This window comes from Thyridium curvatum (assembly GCF_004353045.1).
Source record: "Thyridium curvatum strain D216 chromosome Unknown NODE_24_length_455711_cov_82.946811, whole genome shotgun sequence".
Taxonomy (NCBI): Eukaryota; Fungi; Ascomycota; class Sordariomycetes; order Thyridiales; family Thyridiaceae; genus Thyridium; species Thyridium curvatum.
This window is the reverse complement of record NW_022156779.1, coordinates 332092-355388: the sequence shown is the minus strand read 5'-3', so window position 1 is coordinate 355388 and position 23297 is coordinate 332092. Positions and strand designations below refer to the sequence as shown.

The window sequence follows — 23297 nt, the reverse complement described above, 5'->3', positions numbered from 1 at the left end:
AGCGAGATCATCAGCGGCAATGTCAAGATTGCATTGACCGCGAGCGTGTATAAATCATCTATAGAAGGTCCGCGTGTACCTTTTTTTTGGTACTTTGTAATATTTGGAAGATAAGAAAAATCGTTTCAGACCACGAAAATGAATAGATAAAGAGATGCTTAGTCCCTTTTCCCCCCTCCGTGTCTACCTGACAAGCCGTTGAAATTCAAGGTTATAAATTGACTGTTGCCGAATGGCGTTCTGACGATCAACTGAGCTGTGAGAGCCTAGCTGTGAGGAGGTGGTCTGTGCGCATCAGTAGCTCAAAAACCGACGACAGGCGGAACTGCAAGGCTGACAAAGTTGAGAACTTGTTCTCCCGACCGATTCATCCTTCTGCAATTCTTCCACCATTGGGCAGAGTGCACGAAGTGATAGCGCCCTAGACGGAAGGAAAGCAGGAAACGAGTCACACAAGAAGAGTAGAAATGGCTTCCAACGCCCCCATCGCCACGTACGTGTCACTGCACATCGACACCGTGCGTTCCGTTGGTCAAGGCACCCCGTGAACCCTCGAAAGGCTAACCAGGCGCAGTGTCTACGTGCGCAACCTCGAGGAGCGCGTCAAGCCCGAGCCCCTTAAGGAGGCCCTGCGCGCCATCTTCTCCGAGTACGGCAACATCATCGACATTGTCGCCAAGACCAACCTCAAGGCCAAGGGCCAGGCCTTTATTGTCTTTGACGAGCCCGAGGCCGCGCAGCGCGCCGTCGAGGAGGTCCAGGGCTTCGAGATCTTTGACAAGCCCATGGCCCTGGCCCTGGCGAGGTCGAGGAGCGACGCGGCGGTTCTCAAGCACGGCACAGAAGAGGAGTTTGAGACGCATAAGAGGCGTCGCATTGCGGAGAAAGGTACGGTCTCTTCCCCTTTCCTCTCCCTGGGGGGGTGCGGGGAGAACAAGCGCAAAGACGCCAGGTAGCTGACGAGTCACCACTTTGTTCCGATGCAGACAAGAAGAAGGCCCTCGAGGCGGCGGAGGAGCAGAAGCGCCTGCAGCGCGGCCCGGCGCCCGGCGCCGCTCCCGAAGCCGGCCGCCCGGCCAAGAACGTGCGCGGCGCGGGCCTCAAGCCCACCGGCCCCGCGGCCGCGGCCGTCGTGCCGGACGAATACCTCCCGCCCAACAAGATCTTGTTCGTGCAGAACCTGCCCGACGACTACGACGTCGAGGCCCTCTCGGGCATCTTTGGTCGTTTCGAAGGGTTCCGCGAGGTGCGTCTGGTCCCTGGAAGGAGGGGCATCGCCTTCGTCGAGTACGACGCCGAGCCCGGTGCTATCACCGCGAAGGAGAACACTGCTGGTATGAGTTTGGGCGACTCGGGCAACATCATGAAGGTTACATATCAACGTTCATAGTTCTTCTCACAAGCGACAGGAGTGGAGTTTGGGCTATGCCAGGGGCGGTCTCGGGTCTTAAAACTTCGGTAGGTAATTTGATCATATCTTTGCCATTAGAGATCAGGTCAACAATGCTATGATATAGCGGATTTACAAAAGAGCGGGCGATTGCCTCTTCCTCACTTCGTGATTGATTCCTACAGTGGGCTCGGTCATGTCAAATATTGCCCAATCTCACGAACTAACTCTACAGCCAGAGCAATCTCCTCAGAAGATGACATCGTCGTCCTCGTCCGCAGCCAACATATCAGCCGGGGCATTGTCCTCGTCTTGCTGTGCCGCCGCCTTGCCCTGGGCTGCTTGTGCTTCCCGCTTAGCCTTCATCTCCTCATCTGCAGCGGCGTTGTCCCGTTGCTTCTTATTAGCAACCTTCTTCAGTCGATAGAACTCCTCTCGGTCCAGCTCATCCAGCTCTGAGTTAATATCTGCGTAAAGTGTCAGTACCAAGGCGAAAGGATACCGCATAATGTCATGCTTACATTTGATGGTATTCTCTGTGCGAGGGATAATGACGTGCTCGCTAGCTCCAGGTTAGTAAATGATAATAAGAACATTAAGCCACACTCTACCACATACATGGCGTTCACTATGTTGCAAGTTAGTGATCCGATACACGATGGAGGTATTGGGATCAAAACATACCTCTTCGGTTGACAACCTTGATCACCTCGTCCAGAATGACAAAGGCAGTCTGCATTGGTTAGCGGCGGCTGATCGCGTTGTTGAACATGGACAACATACCTGCAGACTGGCAAGCTCTACCAGTGCTTCCACGGCTCTAGCATACGTCTCCCTGCATCTCTGCACTTGCTGTCCACCCTTGCCCAATCCGGTCATGGCAAAGTCGTTGTTGCCCTCGGTCAGGTAGCTCTCAAACGCCGGCAGAAGCACACCGGAGACGTTCTCTTGCTTCGCACGGATGCGGAAGCGAGCAGAGCGCGCCGACTCTTGCACTTGATATCCAATATCTCCACCCACGGCATAAGTCACCTCGGCCAAGGAGAAGGCCGCGATCTGCATAACCCGGCCCATCTTGCGCTTTGCCTCGTCGATGCGCCTCGTGATCTCTGATGTTGTTCTGTTAGTGCACGGCTTTCGTAGTCATGTATCTGAATTTCGAACCTCTGAATCGCCTGTTATGAGATTCAGTCAGTATCGTGAAGAGATCAAAGCCAAAGGATTAGGGTGTGGGTTCGATTTACTTTGTGAGAGCCTCGCTCTTCCTCTTCAACAAGCTGTGCCCCGTTTCAGCTCCCTTGAGCTTCGCCTTCATGATACCCAGCGACTGCCGGGTAGGGAACACGGCCTCGCGATCCTAGAAAGGAGTATGTCAGTAGATGTTTGAGGGTCAGTTCGACGAGGCTGGGCCGAAGAACGTACAGCTGCTCCAGACATCTTGTATCAGCGATCGGGGTGGTATGCTCTCCGGCGGGTATGAAGGTGCTGGATCCTAACAGAAGGCCAGCCGATCACTTCAGAAAAAGAATATAGATCGAGAAAGCCCAGCCTCTACAGTCTCGCACTTCACTCTGGGCCGGATGGAATGGCTTCTGGCCGTTTCCTCGATAGCGATCAAGCTGTTGTCCTTGGTATTGATTGCCAGGTGTGGTTCTGAGCTTCGACAGCTGCCCGCACTGCTGATGGTCCCACTTTGAGGACCTTATCGCGCAGTCCTTGCAGTACTTCACACTACCAGCGTTATTATGTCATAACGCCAAGTCAATGCGTATATTATGGAAAGAGCTAAGTACCGAAAAGTACTCTAGCACCTTGGCAGCCTTGCATGAATTTCGAGTTTTTGGCGTCAACGCCAGCGCGGAAATTTAGACTGCGACTGGTTCAAAGTGGGACGGCAAGCAAAAGCGACCAGCCAGGCGAAAATACAAGACCCGTCGCGACCTCACCTCGTCGTCGAGTCTCACGGGGCAGCAGTGATGGTATAGCAACGCGTTTCTCACGTCCATCTCGTCAACTTGATCGCCGCGCCTTGCAATCGACCCGTCGTTCCCTCACTGGTGGGCGAGGTTCGCACGCACGCGATGCCTGCGACGCTGCTGTCCAACGGCGCCGGCCGGCAGCCCGACCTCCACCTCGTCGTACGTTTTCCTCCTCCAAGCTCGGTTGGGAGCTCACTGGCTAATCGTTTGTGGTATCAGAGCGACGATGACTTTGTGTACGAGCAGGACATCCAGCGGAACCCAGGCAGCACGAAGCCATGGCTCGCGTACATCGACTTCAAGACCCAGCATGGCAGCGTGCAGGAGCAAGCCTTCGTAATGGAGAGGGCGTGCATCCAGTTGCCGCGCTCTTACAAGCTGTGGAAGATGGTAAGTTGTATATCATGTCCCTTCGCGTTTCTCTTGCGCTCGCTAATGTATGCCCTGGACAGTACCTCCGATTCAGAACGAAGCACGTCGCCAAGTTGAACGCGGCAATCTTTGGCGATGAATTCCGCAAGGTCAACGCGCTCTTTGAGCGGGCATTGATCTTGCTGAACAAGATGCCTCGGATATGGGAGATGTACCTGAAGTTCCTCATGCAGCAACCCCTGGTCACTCTGACACGGCGAACGTTCGATCGGGCGCTCCGGGCGCTCCCTATCACCCAACACAACCGAATATGGGCGCTGTATCGGCCGTTCGCCAACTCTGCATCGGGCGATACCGCAGTCAAGATCTGGCGACGGTACATGCAGGTTCACCCTGAGGACGCCGAGGATTTCATCGAGCTCCTTACCCATGTTGGGCTCTTCACGGAGGCTGTTCACAAGTATATCGACATCCTCAACAACCCTCGCTTCCAAAGTAAAAATGGCAAGGGCCACTACGAGCTGTGGAGCGAAATGGTCGATGTGCTTGTCGAGCACGCCAACGAGGTAGAGACAGGCTACGAATCGGGTATCGACGTCGAGCGCATCATCAGGAGCGGCATTGACAGGTTTTCCGATCAGAGAGGAAAGCTGTGGGCCGGTCTGGCGACATATTGGATTAGGAGAGGCAGCTTCGAGCGCGCACGGGATATTTTCGAGGAGGGTATCACCACAGTGATGACTGTCCGGGACTTTTCGCTGGTCTTCGACGCCTACACGGAGTTCGAGGAGTCGGTCATTGGCGCGTTGATGGAGATGGCCTCCGCAAGGGCCGAGAAGGGCGTGCTCGACGAGGCTGCCGATTTTGACCTCGATATCAGAATGATGCGATTCGAACACTTGATGGACAGGCGGCCGTTCCTACTCAACGACGTCCTGCTGCGGCAGAACCCTAACAACGTGGCGGAATGGGAGAAGCGTGTGGCTCTCTGGGGTGACAACAGCGTGGAGGTTGTCAATACCTACACGGACGCCATTGCTGCTATTCAACCGAAAAAAGCAGTCGGCGTCTTCCACAAGCTGTGGGCCAACTATGCTAAGTTCTACGAACGTGGCGGTGACCTGCGGAATGCCAGGGTCATCATGGAGAAGGCAGTCAAGGTTCCCTTCCGCTCGGTTGCTGAGCTGGCCGACATGTGGATCGAATGGGCCGAGATGGAGCTGCGGAACGAGAACTTTGACGACGCCATGAGGATCATGGCCAAGGCAGTACAAGCACCCAAGCGGTCTACGGTCGACTATTTTGACGAGACTCTTTCGCCTCAACAACGAGTGCACAAGAGCTGGAAGCTCTGGAGCTTCTATGTTGATCTGGTGGAGAGTTGCGGTTCTCTGGAAGACACCAAGAAGATTTACGAGCGCATCTTTGAACTTCGGATCGCTACTCCTCAGACTGTCGTCAACTATGCGAACCTGATGGAAGAGAACGAATATTTCGAGGAGTGCTTCAAGATCTACGAGCGGGGTCTCGACCTCTTCAGCTACCCGGTCGCCTTTGAGCTCTGGAATCTGTACCTGACAAAGGCGGTCGACCGCAAGATTGGCATTGAAAGGTTACGAGATCTCTTCGAGCAGGCTGTGGAAGACTGCCCACCCAAATTTGCGAAGATCATCTACCTCATGTACGGCAACCTGGAGGAGGAGAGGGGCCTTGCACGGCATGCCATGCGGATCTACGAAAGAGCGACAAGGGCAGTGTCAGACGAGGACCGCGCAGACATGTTCAACTTCTACATCACCAAGTCTGCATCGAACTTTGGCATGCCGTCGACGCGGCCCATCTACGAGCGTGCCATTGCCGCGCTTCCAGACGAGGAGGCCCGAGACATGTGCCTCAAGTTTGCCGATATGGAGAAGCGCCTGGGAGAGATCGACCGGGCTCGTGCCATCTATGGTCACGCATCGCAGTTCTGCGATCCCCGTACGAACCCAGGCTTCTGGTCCAAGTGGCACGAATTCGAGGTGCAGCACGGCAACGAGGACACCTTCAAGGAGATGCTCCGGATCAAGCGCAGCGTGCAGGCCAAGTACAACACGGACGTCAACTTTATCGCCTCGCAGGCGCTGGCCAAAAGCCAGCAGCAACAGCAGATGGAAGGACAGGAAGGCGCAGCCGGCGACGAGGATGCAGAGGTTGCGGATGCCATGGCAGCGCTCGAGCGGCAGGCTCGGGCGCCGGTGGGTTTTGTCGCTGCGAGCGACGGACCCAAGGGCGGGAATATACCACCGCAGCCGGTCGTGGCATCAAATCCGGATGCCATTGACATTGATGATATGGACGACGATTGAGCAAGGCGTAGGCTGGGCAGGTTAGACATGTACATAGCATTTTGTGTTTTTTTTTCCCTCAGGGATCTCCTCCCCTGTTTTTTTTTTGTTTTCCTTTTGTTCTTCTCTCTCGGTCTCTCGGACGAGCCATCATTGGAATATGGCACATCGCGGTCGGGGTCAGGGTTCGTTGGTCAAAAACCGGTCACGAAAATTTCTTCAGCTTCCCTTTGTTACAGACCAATTTTTGCATTATGCAACTCGACTAAAATGGAACAAATTGACAAGCAAAATAACTCGCTCCCCCCAATAGAAACCAGCATGTGTGCAGACGGAATGCGGAGAAACACGAGAACCTGCAGGAAGATGGAGGCAATGCATTGCATGTATAAGTGGTGTATTTGTGAACAAGCCCAGAAATCAGGGTTAAAACAGAACACTAGCTATAACACAGGCTGGCGAACGCAGACCAACTACCGCAAGACGTGTCATTCTCCTTTCAGTAGCAGGGGTTATTTCTGCTTGTTATAGCCCTTTTCAGCCAGCTTTTCGTGGTATTTCTGGGCGTAATTCGAGTCGACATGGCCGTCTCTAGAGCTGGGCGTCGAGTAGATGGAGCCCTTGCGCTTCTGGAAACGGGACGGCGGGACCTTGGAGGCGTCTGATTTGGTTAGTGACCAGCCGTGTTAGGTTTACCAGATGGTCGAGATAAAAAAAAAAAAAAAAAAAAAGAAAAAAAAGAAATAAACTCACCCCATTCGTCGCTCATCCTTCTGTCTCTTGTCTCCGGAGACTGAGGAGGAGCCAGGTTGGCCAGGCCGGGAGCCTCCTGGGGCATCGTGGTGGCGCCTGTCTTGTCTAATGTTGTACGGCATTAGTTAGCATTATTAGTTGTGATTCGTTCGTTGTTGGGGGGGCTTGCTGGGGTTAATCCGGGGAAAGGGTCCTCTGGGGCTACCTGCTAGGTAGCTGGGAGCTTAGGTGGAGTCACCCTGTAGCCGGCCCAGTGGGCTGCTGAAGGGGAATGGGATTGAATCTGCTTGACTAACCTGTCATTGTGTTGGTTTGGTTGATTTGGTTTGGACTAGCCAGTAAGAGGGTGATTGTATATTGTTGTATATTGTGTAAAGCTTGATGATAGAACGAGGTGTGTGAGAGGCAAAACCGTATGCTTCTAGGATGGGAGAGCAAAGTTTAGGAAGGACTGGGAGATGAACCCTTTTATTCCTCGAGAGGGGGGGTGGCCGAGGAGAGATGTGACCAAGCGTGACGACGGTCTGGGCTGACAAAGAGGGACAGTGGTGGGCAAAAAGGGTACTTTGGAGATAGATCAATGAGACGGTATCTCCATCCATACATACACCTGATCTCATGGCACGGCGCTGATCGAATCAGATGCGCGCAAGACAGGGTACATCGCTTCCACTTGCTGCCTCTTTCCCACCTCCCCTCTCGCTGCTAGCGTCCCATCCTTTGTGCATCCCTTTCCCCCATGCCATCCATCCATCCATCATCATCAGCATCATCGCCTCCCCCGCCGTCGCCCGGCTAGGCCAGAAGCAGATAGATTTAAGCACTGCCTCATCGGCCGCCGAGAGCGCTTGAATTGCTTGGCCTTGGGGGTCTGGTGGGTGGCTCATGAGGACCGACGCGAGGACACCGTCTCCATCCTCTCGGGCGTGTCAAGCAATTAGGCACCAAAGGTACTTGCTTTTCACGAGATTAGACGTGTCGATGTCTAGAACAAGGACCCCCCGCGAACCGGCTCTAGTAAACTAACTAAACGGATCATGGCTCACGCCGAAGCAGACCTGGACCCAGGCTCCGTGCTCCATGGCCTCCACTACTCTTCTTGCTCGTACACGGCCGCCTTCACCAAGATCCACCGCCGTATGGGAGGGTTTCGACGGAGGCAGGATTGGCAATCTACCTTTCCTTTATCATGGTTGACAAGACAGACAAACACAGTGGGTGCAGAAGAGGGGATTCGTCCCTTCGTACGCGCCCACAGGATGTACTTTGCCCATCGACGGACGGCCAATGACGTCAGGCCTCCAAGCCACTCAAAGGCAAATTGGCCTATCAGCCAGTCAGCTGCCACCACCATCATCTTCTGCGTGAAAAGGACGAGCGAGGTGACTACACACCAAAGCGCCGGCCGTCCCCCTCCCGCCCATCACACTCACCAGGAAATGAACTTGTTGTGTAAGTGCTGCGAAACGAGACGAGCAAATTCGCTCAGGCGATTCAGGACTAGGCCCTACCACGAGGTATTCCTCGCCTCCTTTCGGCAAGGATCGCCGGAATATCTGTCAGTGGTCACGCATCATCTCGCCTTACCAGACAAGCCTAGGCAAAGATCCTCTGACGTCCCCAAGACCCCGTCCAACTTTCATTACAGCTCGAGTGGCGATCAGCACGTCAATTCATTCCGGCATATTTTGGGGGATGGTGTCAAGACCTTGCAGGCCCGACCCCGGATGGGACTTGCGAGACATACGGTAGCGTTTGCAATGCGAGCTTGGCAAGCTAGAGCAGCGAATGCACACATGCATGCCTGCCTGGTCTCGAGGGCCCGCGCTCGCGCGCCGGTGGCTCGAGGGACCACCTCCCGCATAGGTCCCGGTAGTCCTCTGACGCTGGCTCGGGGCTACCGAGAAACTACCTCGTACATTTGAATCCTTGGGACTTGTACGCCGAGCCAGTGATGGTCAGAATAGTTGACGGAAGCTCATCGGGAGAGACCTCAATGTGAACAATGCATACCCTTGCTCCGGTACTCAGAAGGGCTATGCCATTACCTAAAACCGATGGGCTTGGTGGATAGTCAGGTACTTCTGTTAGCAGTTGTTCAACTAATCTGACCATCACTTGGCCGAGGTTTGGTCATTACGTCTGCGTCCCTACCACATGTCTTTGGAAGGGAGCATCTCACCCACACAGACATCATTGGCCAATGCCGGATCAACCTGTATGAACAAATCTGCAGATCACCTGTCGAGCCAAGGCGGCGAGCCTCCCGGAGTGGCGAAGCTCGCTCAGCACCTCTTGGCCTTGGAGCTTGTTCGACGCACCTATCCGCACATTGGCACCGGTCAGGAAAATATCCCTCAACTTGCGATACGGCGCAATCAGATATTGGAGACAACAACAGAAAAAAAGCCTCATATTAGGAAAGTATCCGGAAACTATATAAGTTCAGAAAGGAATGTGAGGCCTCCCAGGAAGATCGCCGACCCGGCCGGAGCTCCTGAGATGCGATGAACCCGGACCGCACACCTACTCCTGCACATCTAATTCGTCTTCTCCAAGCTGCTATGTACATTACAAGCCCCTTTTTCGTCGGACCGAGTCGTCTGACCTCTGTCCTATCTCGTACAGGAGACAGGGTGGGGAGGAAGGCAGGAAAGAAAAAAAATCTCTCAAATGTCTCCATCCTCCTTCAGCTCGGCAATCTCATCTGCATCAAGGCCCGCGAGGTTGATCTTCCTGGCGGCCAGAAGCATCTCGCTCCGCTTGATGGTCTGCGCAAGTGCGCGTCGGGCGGCTGCCGCGGTCGTCGTGTTGGCCATCTGCACGGGGACAACGCCTCCAAAAGGTCCTGCGCGAGCTGCGTTCTGGCATCGGACGAGGCAGACGTTGTTCTGGCCGGCCACCGTGCCTGAGCATTGCTGGTTGGCGGGGACAGCAGCGGTAAGGGGGAAGTCGGTCGCAGCGCCGTTCTGATAGATTGTTTTTTATTAGCAAAATATTTCTCAGAGTCTCCCTTTTGCACACTTTTGATCCCAGTTACTCACCCTGTTGCGGGAGTTCCTGCCGGGAGGGGTAGTCGTGACGGAGATGTCCTGCCAGTCGGCGCCGGTGGCGTCGGCGTTGATCATGCAAGTGTAAGGACCGCCACCGTCGGCGTTGACCTGGTGCAGGGTCATCTTGACCTGGCCTCCGGCCGAGACCTGCGGGAGCTGGTCGCCGGTCTCGGCCATGATGGCACGCGTGCCGGCCTCGACCTGGTTGCTTCCTCCGCCGAGCGTCTCTCCGAAGGTGTCGGCCGAGGCGCCTCGGAAGCGCGTGCTGTCCTGCTGGAAGGGGTTGCGGCGCGTGCCGTCACGGGGCGTGCTCGAGTCGATGCCCAGGGCCATGCCGTTGCCGCCGGCGTCGCCGGTGGCCGAGATGATGGCACCGTGAGCCGAAACGACCTGGGGTCCGGAGACCAGGAGCAGGCTGGCGACAGACCAGAGAAGGCTGGAAGTGATGGAAGGCATTGTTGCTGGGCTTTTTTTTTCGCAAGTCTTGAGAAAACTAGGGGAATATAGAAGACTGGGAGTAAGGTGCAAAAGAGTATTAACAAGACCTGTCCGGCAGGAGAGAATGGAAAATGAGGCTGCTGTTGAGAAGTGAGGACGAGATGCCTTTGTTGATGAGGAGTTGTTGCTGTCGAGAGAGAATTGTTGACTGTTGAGGCCGGGAACTCGCGGTCCTCTTATACTCGTGAATGAAGGGTGTTGTCCCCCCCCCTCCTCTTTCCTCATAAGGCTGCAGGTCCATCATGGAACCTCACGTCGAAGGGAACGATGCCGGTGACTACGAGTGTAAGTTTCACGTTATGCCCAGCACAGCACTGGTAGGCTTGAGCCTTTTGTTGAGGCGCCTCGTCAAGTTTCGGGACACCGTCCGGATGCCTCCCCTTCCGCCTCGAGAAGCATCGCCCGTACCGAGTCTATACTACTTCCAGATCAAAACGGATATCGACATGACACCCAAGGAGCCAATCGCGATGCGTTTGCATCCGTGCGGGTGATCTTCTGCTTGCTCTGGGGGGCCGCTGCCCAGGTAAAACCCCCCTGGGTCTTGGCCGCCGCAGGAGGCACAGGAGGGAACAGGAGGCGATCCTTGGGGATCCTCTGGTAGCTTGAGCGCTCTCCCGCGAGCGGCATGGGGTGGAGGGCGGGCAGGCACACATCACGCGGATCCCTCGCGGCGATCCTCGTCTGGGCGTGCTTGGCCAGCCTGCCTCCTGAGAAACAGCTTGGCGTGCTTTGCGAGGGTGTTGCATGTGTCGCAAGGCAACTGCCGCTGGAGGGAAACCTCTTGGCGCTGCTTTATGACGGTAGTGCATCTGTCGCAGGGCAGGCAACTAGGCTAGTGCCCAGCACCAGCAGCCCGGTCTTGCCGGGACTGCCAAGCTGCCTCGGGGGGGAGGGGGGAGGAGACGTTGGGTTTAAAGAGTGGCAGTGCTGAGCAAGGCGTGGAGGAGGTACGTGTGATTATGCATATCCTCGATAGACTAATAGACTTGGGATCACATTGTCACCTTGTCACATTTGTCAGATTGTCAAAGAGTTCGTTGCGCAGATCTGGCAGCTGGGAGTTTCGGACTGACTGTGGTCGACCGAGGTCGAGGTCTTGTTGGTTGTGTGTTCTTCTTAGAATGCAGGGGAGGAGGGGGAGAGAACCTGTGTGATCGTTTCAAGGGCGGAGACCCCACTCATCGGCGACTGTCAGACAAGAGAGGGACAGAGGAGGCTAGAGCTGAAGGAGGCTTTTCTCTCTCTCGCCTTTCAAAACAGAAAACAAACTGATGCGACTGGCCAGAATGCAGAAAAACATTTCGTAAGTTTTGCATTGTGGCAGGCGACCAGGGGGGAGGGAGCAACTACGTTGATTCAAGAAACCAACCCCTGGCCGACCTGGCGACCAATCGCATCTCTGCGTCTTGAAACAAGGCCACACAAACGGCGGCCGTGCATTTCACCTCCTTGGTGTTTCGGATCGCCATAGGGGATCTGGGGAAACCCAACAACCTGAATACGATATTCTCCGACTGCTCAGCCTCGTTGCATTGGACCCGGCCGGTGGGCTCCCAGGGACCAGCAGAGGTTGCGATTGGCGAGTTTGGTCGAAGCAGGCGACACCTGAGGCAGGGGCTGAGATGCAACCTAACTACCGCATCTCCACGACCCGAGCGTCTATTGCCGAGACGGGTGGGGGGGGGGGGCTTAGATAATGGACTTCCATGGTCTGTCTGTATGGACATTCTCTATCTCGGTGTTTGTATGGTACAAATTTCGCCCAAGTTACTCTTGCAGTGCCGTTCTATCCATCGGTAATTACTCGATTGCCTTCCCCACGATGCTATGCCTCCCCCCTGACTGACTGAGCCGAGAGATCCGAGACTCTAAAGATTCGACTTGCGGTGGACCATGCCGGCAGAGCCCTGGTGCCTCCGGTTAACAACGCGAACAATGGACTTTCTCTCCCCCTGATTTTCAAAAAGTCGGGACGCAAACACTCACCTGGTGCTGAGGGAAGATCAGAGTGTCGGCGATGACAACGTTCTCGCGACGGGTGGCAGCAAAGACAATGACTTCTGCGATGTCGTCGGGCGTAAGAGGGTCGCAGCCCCTGTTGTTGTTGTTGGAGTCCCATCAGCCGTCACCAGATCTCTGAAAGTCCACGTGTGCTTCTGGGAAGAGCCAAAAAGAAAACTTACGCATAGACAGCATCGGCCTTGGACTTGTCACCGTAGAACCGCACGACCGAGAACTCCTGCATTTGCCCTTTGTCAGTGCCATCCGATCTCTGCGGCAAGGCGATGAAGGAAAAGAAAGGCGGCATTACCGTCTCGACCTGGCCGGGGTCGATCTCAATGACCCTCACGCGCGTGGCGATGAGCTCCTTGCGCAGGCTCTCGGTGAAGCTGCGCACGGCGGCCTTGGTCGCGCAGTAGATGCTGCCGCCCGGGTACGGGTCGCGGCCGGCGATGCTGCCGACGTTGATGATGTCGCCGGCGCCGCCCTCGGAGCCCTTCTTGAGGAAGATGGGCAGGATCTGCTGCGTCATGTTGATGAGGCCCGTGACGTTGGTCGCAAACATGACGTTGATGTCCTCCTCCTTGATCTCGGGTGCCTTGTCGACGCCCTTGACGAGGCCGCTGAGAAAACGCAGGGGTTAGTATGTGTTATTGCTCAGCTAAATCCAGATGGGAGGGAGGTAGGGCGGTGTGGCTGTTAGAGAGCCAGTGTGTATCACAGCTCAGAAAGAATCCAAGATCCCAAGTACAGAAAAAAAAACCTACGCATTGTTGACAAGTACGTCGATGTCCCGGAACTCCTCGGGCAGGCCGCCGACGAACCCCCGCACCTCGTCCGGCTTGCTGATGTCGAGCCGGACGGGCAGGACCTTGACGCCGCCCGACGTCTCCTCGTCGATCTGCGCCGCGAGCTCCCGGAGCGCCTCGACGCGGCGCGCCGTCAGGACGACCTTGAGGCCGTTCTGCGGCGCCGTGCGCGCGAACTCGAGGGCCGTGCTCTTGCCGATGCCCGACGAGGCGCCCGTGATGAGCACCGTCTTGCCCTGGAGGCGCTTGGCGGCGGCCGTCGACGACGACATCCTGACTGCGGCGGTGGCGGCGCCGGGGCTGGTGACGATGCGGCTGAGGAGCGAGGACCCGGGGACGCGGTGCCGGATGGTACTGCTGCGGAATGTGCTTCGGCTGAGGCCGGGAAAGGGGGCGATGTGACGGAGGGTGTTGAAGAGCGTTCTGGTTGCAGCGGACATACGGAGGAGGGGGGGAGAAGAGCTGCTTGGGGGAGAAGGAACGAGAGTTGAGCTTGGTGCTGCGGGAATAAAATAGATAAGAATTGGCCCGTTAGTGCAGTCGATGGGTGCAAGAAGATGACCGTCCGCGCAGGGTCTCGGTTGGAAGAGTCACAGATGTAGTCAAGGTATGTAGGTACTGTAGCTAATCGCATGAAGCCTGGTTCGTTCACGGCCGGTCGTTTGGATTGGACCAACCCCGGTGTCGGGACGAGCTCCAGCGCACTCCAGTGGAGCGGTGCGGGCCTCTGATGCGTTGCCCCGCAGCAAAGGCGTGCGCCCTGTCCCAGCACGACTGCCCTGTTCTGACCCCACAAGTCTCGGCCATTCTCTCCGGTCTTCGGGGCTCTGCCCGGCTGTCACATTTCTCGGAGGCACACATGGCGTTTCGCTGCGTGGTGTTGCCTTTGAACAACTGTAAGTCAAAACTCTCTATTCAAGGTATTATCCAATTCGGGTATCCAATTTCATTATGCAAAACCAAACCATCCAATAACTCCGAGGCGCTTTCCAAATGCTATGTTGCTGGCGATGTTGCTTCGGCCGAAGAAAAATATCCGATCCGGGGCCTCCCTATCCGGAAGCCAGATCTCCAGACCCGCCAACAGAGGCGTATGCCCATGATGGAATGATCCAGTACCAATTCGAGTGTAAACTCGGAACTTTGCCGAAAACAGACGGTGCGAGATGCCGCGCGCAACAGCCCTCACACGGCGCTGCTCTCCGTCTTTGCTCTCCGCCTGCGCTCCCCTTCCCGCCGGATCTGCTCGGCCCTCATGTCCGCTATCGTCCTGCGCCCGCGCCGATAAATACCCAGGGCCGCCAAGACGCCAACGCCCATAACAATCGTGCACACCCTGAGGTCTTGGGTGAAGGCCTCGGCATAGACCGTCCGGACCGCCTGGCTCGGCCCCGTGGAGCCCTGGACTGCGTGTGGTGAGAGGCCCGCCTTTTCTGTCTGCACCGCGAGGATGGCTGAAGATGCAGCGATGCCGAGAGAGCCACCGAGGATGCGGAATTGGGCGATGATGCCCTGAGATGGAGCTGTTTGCGCGTGTCAGCCTTGCTGGTCTTAGCACAGCGGGAAGTCGAGCGTGTTTGCAACATACCGTGTTCATGAATGGGCGATTCAAGCATTGCTATCATTGTCGTTGGAGCAGCAGAGAGGCCAAATCCGAAGCCAATGAGAACGAGAAAGCCGAGCGCCTTGGCTTGCAGGTGGTACGAGTCGGACAGGGTCGTCTCAAGGCCGCATCCCAGCAGCATGAGGCACGATGCCACGACAATGGTCTCGCAGAACCGGTTCTTGTCTTTGTTGATGAAGCCTGCCACTGGACTGCCAATCGCCACACCACCAAGCAGGGGCAGGAGCATGATGCCAGCGACCAAGGCGCTTTTGCCATTGACGACCTGCAGCTTCATAGGCACTGCATAAATGATCATGATATAGGCAAAGCCGAGCATCGTGTCGTTGATAAGAGTTGCGCTGTACACTCGATTCCGCAGGAGTTGCAGAGGAAAGGCAGCGAGCATCTTGCCTCCCCATCGCCTCTCGACCCACCACTCCCATAGAAACAAGCCGAACCAGCAGAAGATACCGACGATGAGAGGAACCAGAAATACTGCACTGCCCCATTGCTTGGTGTTTCTGCTGGCGTTCTGGAACGTAAAAGTGACAAGGACGGCAGCGGCTATCAGCAAAAAGGTGCCCAAAAAGTCGATGGTCTTCCAAGATCGCCTCTCGAGGTCGGGAAGGTATTTGGCATTCGGCCAGGTGAAGAAGAATACGGCCATGGAGGCAGCTCCAATCGGTCCACTAATGATACAAAAAACGAGTCAGCAACCCGGATGGATCAATCACTTCCCAGGAGGGCAGGCCATGTTTTGTACGTACTTGATCCAAAAGACCCATCTCCAAGAGGCATAGTGTGTCAGTATGCCCCCGAGAACCGGGCCCATAACTCCGGCAACGGCGATGACGACACCAATCAGGCCTGCAATGTATTGTTTGAGGTGATCTGGCGCGAGCTCGGCCCAGACAATCATGGTGATGGAGTACAGGCCCGATCCACCGACCCCTTGCAGAGCACGGAATGCAATGAGTTGGTTCAGGCTCTGGGCAAACCCGCAGCCGAGAGAGAAGGCGAAGAAGACGAAAAAGGCCCCGAGAAAGGCATCGCGGCGGCCGACGACATCGGTCAGGCGCGAGAACATGACGGCGCAGCCGAGATACGCCAGGCTGTAGGCGAGGGCGACCCAGTTGATGTTCTCGACTTCTCTGAACTCCTCACCGATGGCGAGGAGGCTGGTTGCCACAATGGACGAGTCGAGCATGGCGAGGAAGAGACCGAGACACAGCCTGCAGCTGGTTAGTTACAAGACAGCTCCGATTGTCAGAAGAGGCTGGCGAACGTACCCAACACTGACAGCCCAGAAACGCCATGGAGGAACAGTGGATTCCTTAAAGCCAGCCTCCTCATCTCTAGGAGCCAGGCCATCCATCATGTTGTTGTTGTTATTGTTGTCGTCTGTGTCCTTTTCTTGGGGTGTTGAAGTGGGTGTCGACATGTTGGGCGCGGTGAGGTTATCAGTCCACGAGTGACTCGCGATGCTTGCCTCGCTGGATGGATGGTTTGTCTCTCAAAGTTTGTAATGAGGAAACTGCAGGGCACCAGCAAAGAGAAAACTTGGTGGTTCCTTGGATGCAACTGCCACAAAGACAAACACGATGTTTGGATGCAAACTCTTCCGGGTTGTTATGCATCTTGACCCAGCCGACAAGTGCAGGATCTCATGCCAAGATATATAGAAGAAAAGGCAAACATGGTCGTTCATTCATCAAGGCGTCGTCATGACTAAAGTGCGAGCTCGGATCCAGAAGCAAGGCTTGGATCCGCGTTCATTCGTCCGTGTCTGTTGCATCTTGGTTAAGAAATGGAAGCTCGCTCTTAGAGGCGAGCGTCCTGGTAGAGGTGAGGAGGCGGATATTTGATCGCATTCGCAAACCAGATGGTACCTCCGTGTATGCAAGCATCAGATGCCTTGGGCTTGCGAGGGCGAGCTGGGACTGGCCAGGGGCCAGATGGTGTAAGTGCAGTTGCTAGCTAGTTTGTGAGTTAACCCAACTGTCCGCATGCGAGGCGGGTAGCTCGCATTCGGGTAACTTTGGTGGGGATGGGTGAGAACTACCTACTTTAGGTAGAACGAGCCGAGTCGCTGCAAGATCCACCCGCTCAGTAGTTACCTCCTTCGCTCACGCTCACCAGCGTTCGGGCGTTGGTTCGTCCGTCCTCGCGGTCTCGCCATTCAACTAGCCACTGTCTTGCCCTCTTGGACCTCTTGAAACCCTGCAGTCCAACATTTGTCCATTCATTCTCTTACCTGGGAAGCCGACTCGGACTCGACAACATCTTCGGACATCAATACCCCTAGTGAGGCTGTAGCGGACCGACAGTGGGTAGAACGGCCTCCATCCTCTCTGGTCTCCATGTCACTGTCACAGGCGTCGGCTCGGGGAAGTCTCCGACATCAAACCAGCTGCACGGAGCGTCCCAATTTCCTCGGAAGCTGTCGACGTGCGAATACTTGGGAGGGGAGCACCTTGAAAACACCGAGATGAGAGATGGAAGCGCGATGGGTATTCTTCCGCCGACTGCCACAGGGGCTTGCTTTTTGATGAAGAGGCGCAGATGAGCGCCGAAGAGAGATGGTGACGATTCACGCACGTCTTCCTTGAGCTCATGGCACCATCAAGGCGGGCCGGTCGTCTCATCTAAGGGATTTCCTCCGTCCTGGCTGGGTTGCAGTGCGCTCCGAGCCACCTCGTCCACCGACGCGGCTTTCTAATTGGTTCCGAAGTGCATTTCAAGTCCATCCTTGATCTCGACAGCAGCCTCGTCGACTGGTGTCCTGGTGCTTCTTGCCTAACCTAAAGAGGACTCGGTCCTATGGAAGATGCACATTCTTTCGGGATTGGCTACTGAGACCGAAAGCCCTCACCGGGCGAGATGTGCTCTCCCGTTTCTGCGACGAGGTACAAGGACCCCGATCCGTCCCAAGACGACGCGTGCGCACCGCTGGGCTCCCTCCTCATTCAGAATCACGACAGGAGCACACCTCCAATATGCATCGAGTCTCGTGGCGGCATTCCCGATGCAAGAAGATGTCATGTCGTCTTCGCTGCTGCCTCGTTGCCTGGGCGAGTTGCCGTTGTAGTGCATTGCCAACCATGCTGACACTGGACCACGTGCAGGGTCAACTCGATTTCTCCCTTTGTATGCAGGAGGTTATCGGCTTGTCACACCATGCCTACGGCTGCCTGGCGATTGTGCATGTTGCCTACCATTCCAAAATAACCTTGTGGGTGGCTTTGGAGGTGGTTGAGGGTCATTATATGGCAAGCCTGGTCGAGACCAAGCTGTCGTGGCATGGAGATAAGGTAGCTAGGATCCGCAAAACCTGCCAGTCGCAAGCAGTCCATAGAACGGAGTGCCGGTGCGGCCAATGGACTTTCAGCGGTTAAAATAGGATGAATCAGCCACGCCTTTCTGCTGGACGTAGGAACGAGTGCAGCTGAAGAGGGGCTGAACACCCAACCGGCCACGATATGATCCAGTAGGATCAATGAAAGCATTCCAGGCAACAGCTCCGTGGAACTTTGATCTGCTGTATATATCCTGCAGAACTGCCAGCGTTCTGGGAGGCCATAATACTACCTCGTTGCAGCTATCCAGCTACTGGTCTTCTATGATTGGGCCCTCCACTGGGCTTCGTTGGAGGGGCATGCATTTGACCAGAAATCGAAGAAGAGCACGGCATAAAATCTCGGTGCTGACGACATCCGGGCCGGATCCGATGGGTCCAAGCTGAGGGCAGGAGTAACACACGCGGCTGTTTACGCGCCGTTGATGACTTAGTGTGCCCGGCACTTGATGTCGTTCGATACAAGTCACCTGGTCCCCATACACACCAGAGCAGAAATAAATAGACACCTCGTCCTTGGAGGGTGCAGGGTTGATGACATTGCCGGAGACAGCTCCGACAGTCGAGTGACAACTTGCGTCAGGATGGTTGAGCGCATGTAGACTTGGGGCGGCGACTCCGCTCCGTCCAATGTTTTTGAAGCGGCCATGTCGGAACGGCGAGTTCTGAATTCTAGTCTGTAATGAGACACGATCTCAGACCGAAATCGCCTGGTGGTGTGTAGGAGACGACCTTGATTGGCAATATCTCTGCCGCGGTAGAAACAGGTCGTGGACGAAGACACTTCATCCTCACAAAAGGGGTGTAACGGTTTTCCCCCCTTCGTCTGGGTAGAACCACTCACGGCGCTTGTTTCCAAAAATGCCAGAAATAATCCTCGGACCTGCAGCCCTCGTCAACGGTTCCTGCCGTAGCCAATCTTGTCCCTGGTCATACCCGGCGTGGAATACCCATGACTGGCAGCCTCGTCGGCATTTTGCTCGTTTTTATTTTTCTTCTTTGGCTCGGTGTGGCTAGTTATACATGGAGACCTCTCACACGACCTCGCTTCTGCATATCCAGGCATCATACGTTGCTCAGCTGAACCATTGCATCGATTCTCCATGTTTCATATTCATGTACGCTCCACGATGCCATCCACATCAATTAAGCCCGAGTATTCAGAGGCATGTCGCCCCAGATTCAGGGCAACATAGCTGCAAAAGTAAAGAAAAGGCAAAGCTTGTCGTGCGCCTGTTTCATTCTGGCTTGTTTTCCTATATTTCCTATATATATATATATATATATTCACGGCATGGCCTCTCCTTCATGGAAGTCCAAAGCTCTCAACTTTCAGACCAGAGCAGTTGGCGGGGCGTCTCTACACTTTGGCACTTTCCTTGCCTCTTTCGTTTCCAAGTCCATAATAGCTCCTCCTGGGGTCTGTGACTTCAGCTGAGACGACTTCAATCGCTTACCAACCAGACCTTTACGTCACACGTCATCAATCCTATCATTGCTGTGCAACGATAAGATGAATACCTCTTATACGAACGACGGAGATGCCTCGGCTGATGCCTCGCTGGCTTCCTGGAACTCGACCGGAGCAACCTATGGTAGCGTGAGGTCAGCTTGATCTTCAGAAGAGCATTTGAGACTTGTAGTAAATTCTAACGATTCAATCAGTGATGATCCACAAGGCGATGCGCTCTACCAGGACTCCCAAGCCGCCACTTGGGCGGCGGACAGAGATGCCACGGGCTCCGCATACTACTATCAGCCCGGCGACATACATACTGATGAGCAGCTTGATCATCAGTATGGCCTGGCAGTGCCAGGCCCAGGCGAGAACCAAGCATACTGTCCAGCTGTCGATACGGGAGCTGGGTATCTCTCCCCAAACTATTACAGCGGCCAGCCCTACGCAACTGCTCCCTCGCCTAGTGTTGCTCATCTTTACGGTCAGCGGATTGCCGACTGGCAAAACGATCAACAACCTCAGGAACGCCTCAAGACGGGCCACGGAACGACTAGCGCCCGCGAGGCACGGCGGCAGCACAAGAGCGAGGCCAAGAAGATGCTCAAGAAGGCCGATGCCATGCTCAAAGGGGGCGAGTCCTCCGGCCACGGGAAGAAGAAGCATTGACCTGGGTCAAGATGGCGGCATACGATGCTCTATGGATCCTGTAAGGACGCAGTCCGCTGTCGACACCAAACGCCCTCTTCTTCAGTACGTGAACTGCAGAGTGCTCCGTCGCGATGACTGGCTCCGCTGGCGAGAGTCTTGCTCCGTGCAGTTGATCTTGTATTTCTATATAATCATGTATCTCTCTTTTGTTCTCTACTCACCAACTACCATTCGTTGTTTGTCCGAGTGCACCTCAGGGTCTGGTATTCCGGGGCTGCCTTGACAAGCTAGCAAAATCGTCGCAATTGGGAGCTGGATTCTCGATCTTGTTTATCACATTCGCTACACATGTACAAGAAAAAAATATTTCCTTTGTCAGAATCTAATTCGCTTCTCAGGGAGCCGAGAGGACAAATATTGAAAGTAATTCTTCATCTTTTCCTCGTTCGTGACCCCCTCAGATACATGAAATAATAAATACCACCTCCGATGTAATCGGACATAACGCTGAAATCAACCTCTACAATGCAGGTGCTGGGACAGCCCGCGCCTAGGCCAGACCTTTCTGTGCAATGGGACTTTCATTGCGCCAAGGACATGGGTGGCAGGTTATAAGTCAATTAAAGCAGCATCTAACTCAGCGAAGTAGCGATCCAACCTTATCAAGAATCTAAGATTTCCCTTCCTCGGAAGGGACTTCGCTTTTTGTTACCGCGCCTTCCTTTTTTTCGATAAAAATCACAGAAGCCTTTTCCGGTGTTAGATTTCTATCCTCACACATAATTTTTCATTTGAAAATTAAGCTTGCTCAGTATATATGGAAGCTTCAACGATGGGACATGCTCGTGTCTGGATTCCCTTGCCGCCGGGGAGGTACACAGGTTGCCAAAAGTGATGAGCGTACGTTTGGCTCAGGTGGATAACTGACAATTGGCAAACATATTACGAGCGTAAACTCGGACATCATGGGTTCGGTTCAGCATTGCTGTTTGTTCATTTTCCATTTTCCACCTTCTTTTCTGTCCTGGTTCCCTCAAGCCAAGAGTGGGAGTCATCCGGCGAGACAGAGAGGCGTAGTCCACTTACTAGCGCCAGATCAGATTGGTCTTGTGTAACCTACGGCCCCGGCGCCGCCTCCGTCTGGACTACCCGAAGCTCCACAGCGGGTATAAAGTGGAGCACCCTCCGGAACGTGAAAGTGTGGCGGCTCCGATCGGTCCAGTTCTGGCACACGAGGCGAGATGTTTTCCTACCGGCCAAGTACGTCAAGTAGTCATTGGCAAGCAACACGTTTTGATTGTCAGGCGTCTGGCCATCTCGGATTCTTGCACGCTTCCAACCGAGTGACAAACAAAGACCCAATGGAATGGGTTGCTGACCAGACCTGTACCCCGAGACTGGGGCAACATCCTGGACCCAACAGCCTTACGAGATGTCCATCTCCTCTGTGCCACCTTGGCCCCAAGTAATCAACCCAGCAAGCCAAGAGATCCCTGGTGTAACCAACAAGAGCCGAACAAGCACTTGAGGCAAGTGTTGCTGGACCTCGACGATTGTGCCAGCGCTAACGGATCGAATCACTTGCATGGGCTCGGCTCCAACCGCCAACTGCCCTCCCCTGAGTGCATGGCATTCAGTCCGAGAAGTAGCAGCTCCAGGGTCTGCGCCGCAGCCACGCATCGTCTCGTTTGGGAGATAAAGTCTCCATTCGTTTATCCTGGAGGCAACTGGTAGAGGCTTGCCACAAACAACAGACCTAAAGGGTTGCCCGCTGTTGGGTGATGCTCGGATGGCATCCAGAGCCTGGATCTCATGACTAGTGGTTGGCTTTTGCAAATATGGAAAAGGTGCCTGCTTGACAAATACTTGTTTCTGTTTGTGGCGGGCACCACTTCCAGGAAGCGAAGTCAAACACGCTCTCTACCATCCAGAACATGCTAAGCCCCCAAAGTAATTGCTCATAGGAAAAATTGTTTCCTGGCTTTTGATATTGACCTTGATAAAGTATTCCGCGATACTTGTGAGACTGAGAACGGCGCCGTTTGGGGGACATGTCAAGTCCGGCCGTTTCTGAGGATGCAATGTTCCGACCGTTTTGACACGAAGCAAAGTTCCACCACCTTTGCCAGTGCTACGTCTTCTTCGACTCCAAGTTTCACTCAACACATGTGAGATGCTCTTAGCAAGTGCTAGCATCTTGGCATTTCATGCTCGGCTTTCTGATATACAGACTGTCATCGCCCAAGTGCCGCCTCGGACCTCCCTCTTCGGGCAAGTGTTGCATCTCGCCAGGCCATCTACACAGTCTCATTGGCATGGTCTGTTTGCCTGCGCCTTTCTTCCTTCCAACGGGTCTCTCCGGCGAACAAACTCGAAGACCGGGGCCCAAACAGCTTCCCAGAGAGCTCAGGCATTGGGCCAACCTTTAGTTGATGCAGGCGGCCTGTTTGGGCAACAACTCAAGTAATCCAAAACGCCAGCGCCCTCCCTTTCTCTTGCTTGAACTCTCCATCTTTCCCCGCACCTTCGAGCTCTTCTCGCGCCCACCACCCCCTCCCCATTTCCTCAAACATCTCCAGTGTCCCGTCGCTGCCGGGTAATCCAGGGGTATTGTACCGTCTACCTCGGCGCCGTGTGGGGAGCATCCCTGTCCAAGGCATGGCGGGCCCCTGTCCGGTGGAGCTGTCGAGGTACCCGCTACACCCTTCGCTACGGGCCGTCACTCCAGATTGCGTCAACGGCTTTCTGGGCCACCCTCCCGCATTCATCCGGCCAATCGCAGCCCCGGTCCCCGTACCTTGTCCCTTACCCCAACTTTTCTTTTGCATCTCTTCCTTTCTCTTTTTTGGTTTGGGCCTTCTTCTCCTCTAGAGTAATACTTGTACGTAGTGTGTGCTCGACGACGCCAAGGACGCCCCCCCCCCCCCCTCCCCGCATTCTAGGTTGCATTGATGGGAAAAAACTACATGCCAGATGGGAAGCAGGTGCAAGGAACGCGGGAGAGGGAGGACAGCATGCCACCATAGACATGTGTGCATACGTCT

At 55.0% G+C, this 23297-nt stretch overlaps 7 protein-coding genes across 7 annotated transcripts; 3 read left to right on the top strand and 4 right to left on the bottom strand.

Annotated features, from left to right (window-relative positions):
* Window positions 1-467: 467 nt before the first annotated feature.
* On the top strand, window positions 468-1390 carry E0L32_004898 (uncharacterized protein; the record flags this gene model as incomplete). The annotated part of the gene is made up of 3 exons (XM_031139360.1): window positions 468-493; window positions 575-888; window positions 987-1390. 3 exons carry the CDS (start codon window positions 468-470, stop codon window positions 1388-1390), a joined length of 744 nt encoding a protein of 247 aa, XP_030996779.1.
* Window positions 1391-1639: 249 nt separating this feature from the next.
* E0L32_004897 (uncharacterized protein) lies at window positions 1640-2827 on the bottom strand (the record flags this gene model as incomplete). The annotated part of the gene is made up of 8 exons (XM_031139359.1): window positions 1640-1857; window positions 1912-1952; window positions 2009-2018; window positions 2075-2123; window positions 2174-2499; window positions 2555-2565; window positions 2635-2747; window positions 2813-2827. The coding sequence occupies 8 exons, from the start codon at window positions 2825-2827 to the stop codon at window positions 1640-1642; spliced, it is 783 nt and encodes a 260-aa protein (XP_030996778.1).
* A 644-nt stretch (window positions 2828-3471) lies between these two features.
* On the top strand, window positions 3472-6089 carry E0L32_004896 (uncharacterized protein; the record flags this gene model as incomplete). Its single annotated transcript, XM_031139357.1, has 3 exons — window positions 3472-3528; window positions 3589-3759; window positions 3822-6089. The coding sequence occupies 3 exons, from the start codon at window positions 3472-3474 to the stop codon at window positions 6087-6089; spliced, it is 2496 nt and encodes an 831-aa protein (XP_030996777.1).
* Window positions 6090-6580: 491 nt separating this feature from the next.
* On the bottom strand, window positions 6581-7124 carry E0L32_004895 (uncharacterized protein; the record flags this gene model as incomplete). The annotated part of the gene is made up of 3 exons (XM_031139356.1): window positions 6581-6729; window positions 6822-6926; window positions 7118-7124. 3 exons carry the CDS (start codon window positions 7122-7124, stop codon window positions 6581-6583), a joined length of 261 nt encoding a protein of 86 aa, XP_030996776.1.
* Window positions 7125-9490: 2366 nt separating this feature from the next.
* E0L32_004894 (uncharacterized protein) lies at window positions 9491-10330 on the bottom strand (the record flags this gene model as incomplete). The annotated part of the gene is made up of 2 exons (XM_031139355.1): window positions 9491-9790; window positions 9866-10330. The coding sequence occupies 2 exons, from the start codon at window positions 10328-10330 to the stop codon at window positions 9491-9493; spliced, it is 765 nt and encodes a 254-aa protein (XP_030996775.1).
* A 1913-nt stretch (window positions 10331-12243) lies between these two features.
* On the bottom strand, window positions 12244-16232 carry E0L32_004893 (uncharacterized protein; the record flags this gene model as incomplete). Its single annotated transcript, XM_031139354.1, has 8 exons — window positions 12244-12282; window positions 12362-12470; window positions 12559-12999; window positions 13144-13684; window positions 14478-14708; window positions 14774-15480; window positions 15559-16023; window positions 16081-16232. The coding sequence occupies 8 exons, from the start codon at window positions 16230-16232 to the stop codon at window positions 12244-12246; spliced, it is 2685 nt and encodes an 894-aa protein (XP_030996774.1).
* A 3427-nt stretch (window positions 16233-19659) lies between these two features.
* On the top strand, window positions 19660-20271 carry E0L32_004892 (uncharacterized protein; the record flags this gene model as incomplete). Its single annotated transcript, XM_031139353.1, has 2 exons — window positions 19660-19751; window positions 19812-20271. 2 exons carry the CDS (start codon window positions 19660-19662, stop codon window positions 20269-20271), a joined length of 552 nt encoding a protein of 183 aa, XP_030996773.1.
* Window positions 20272-23297: the final 3026 nt, after the last annotated feature.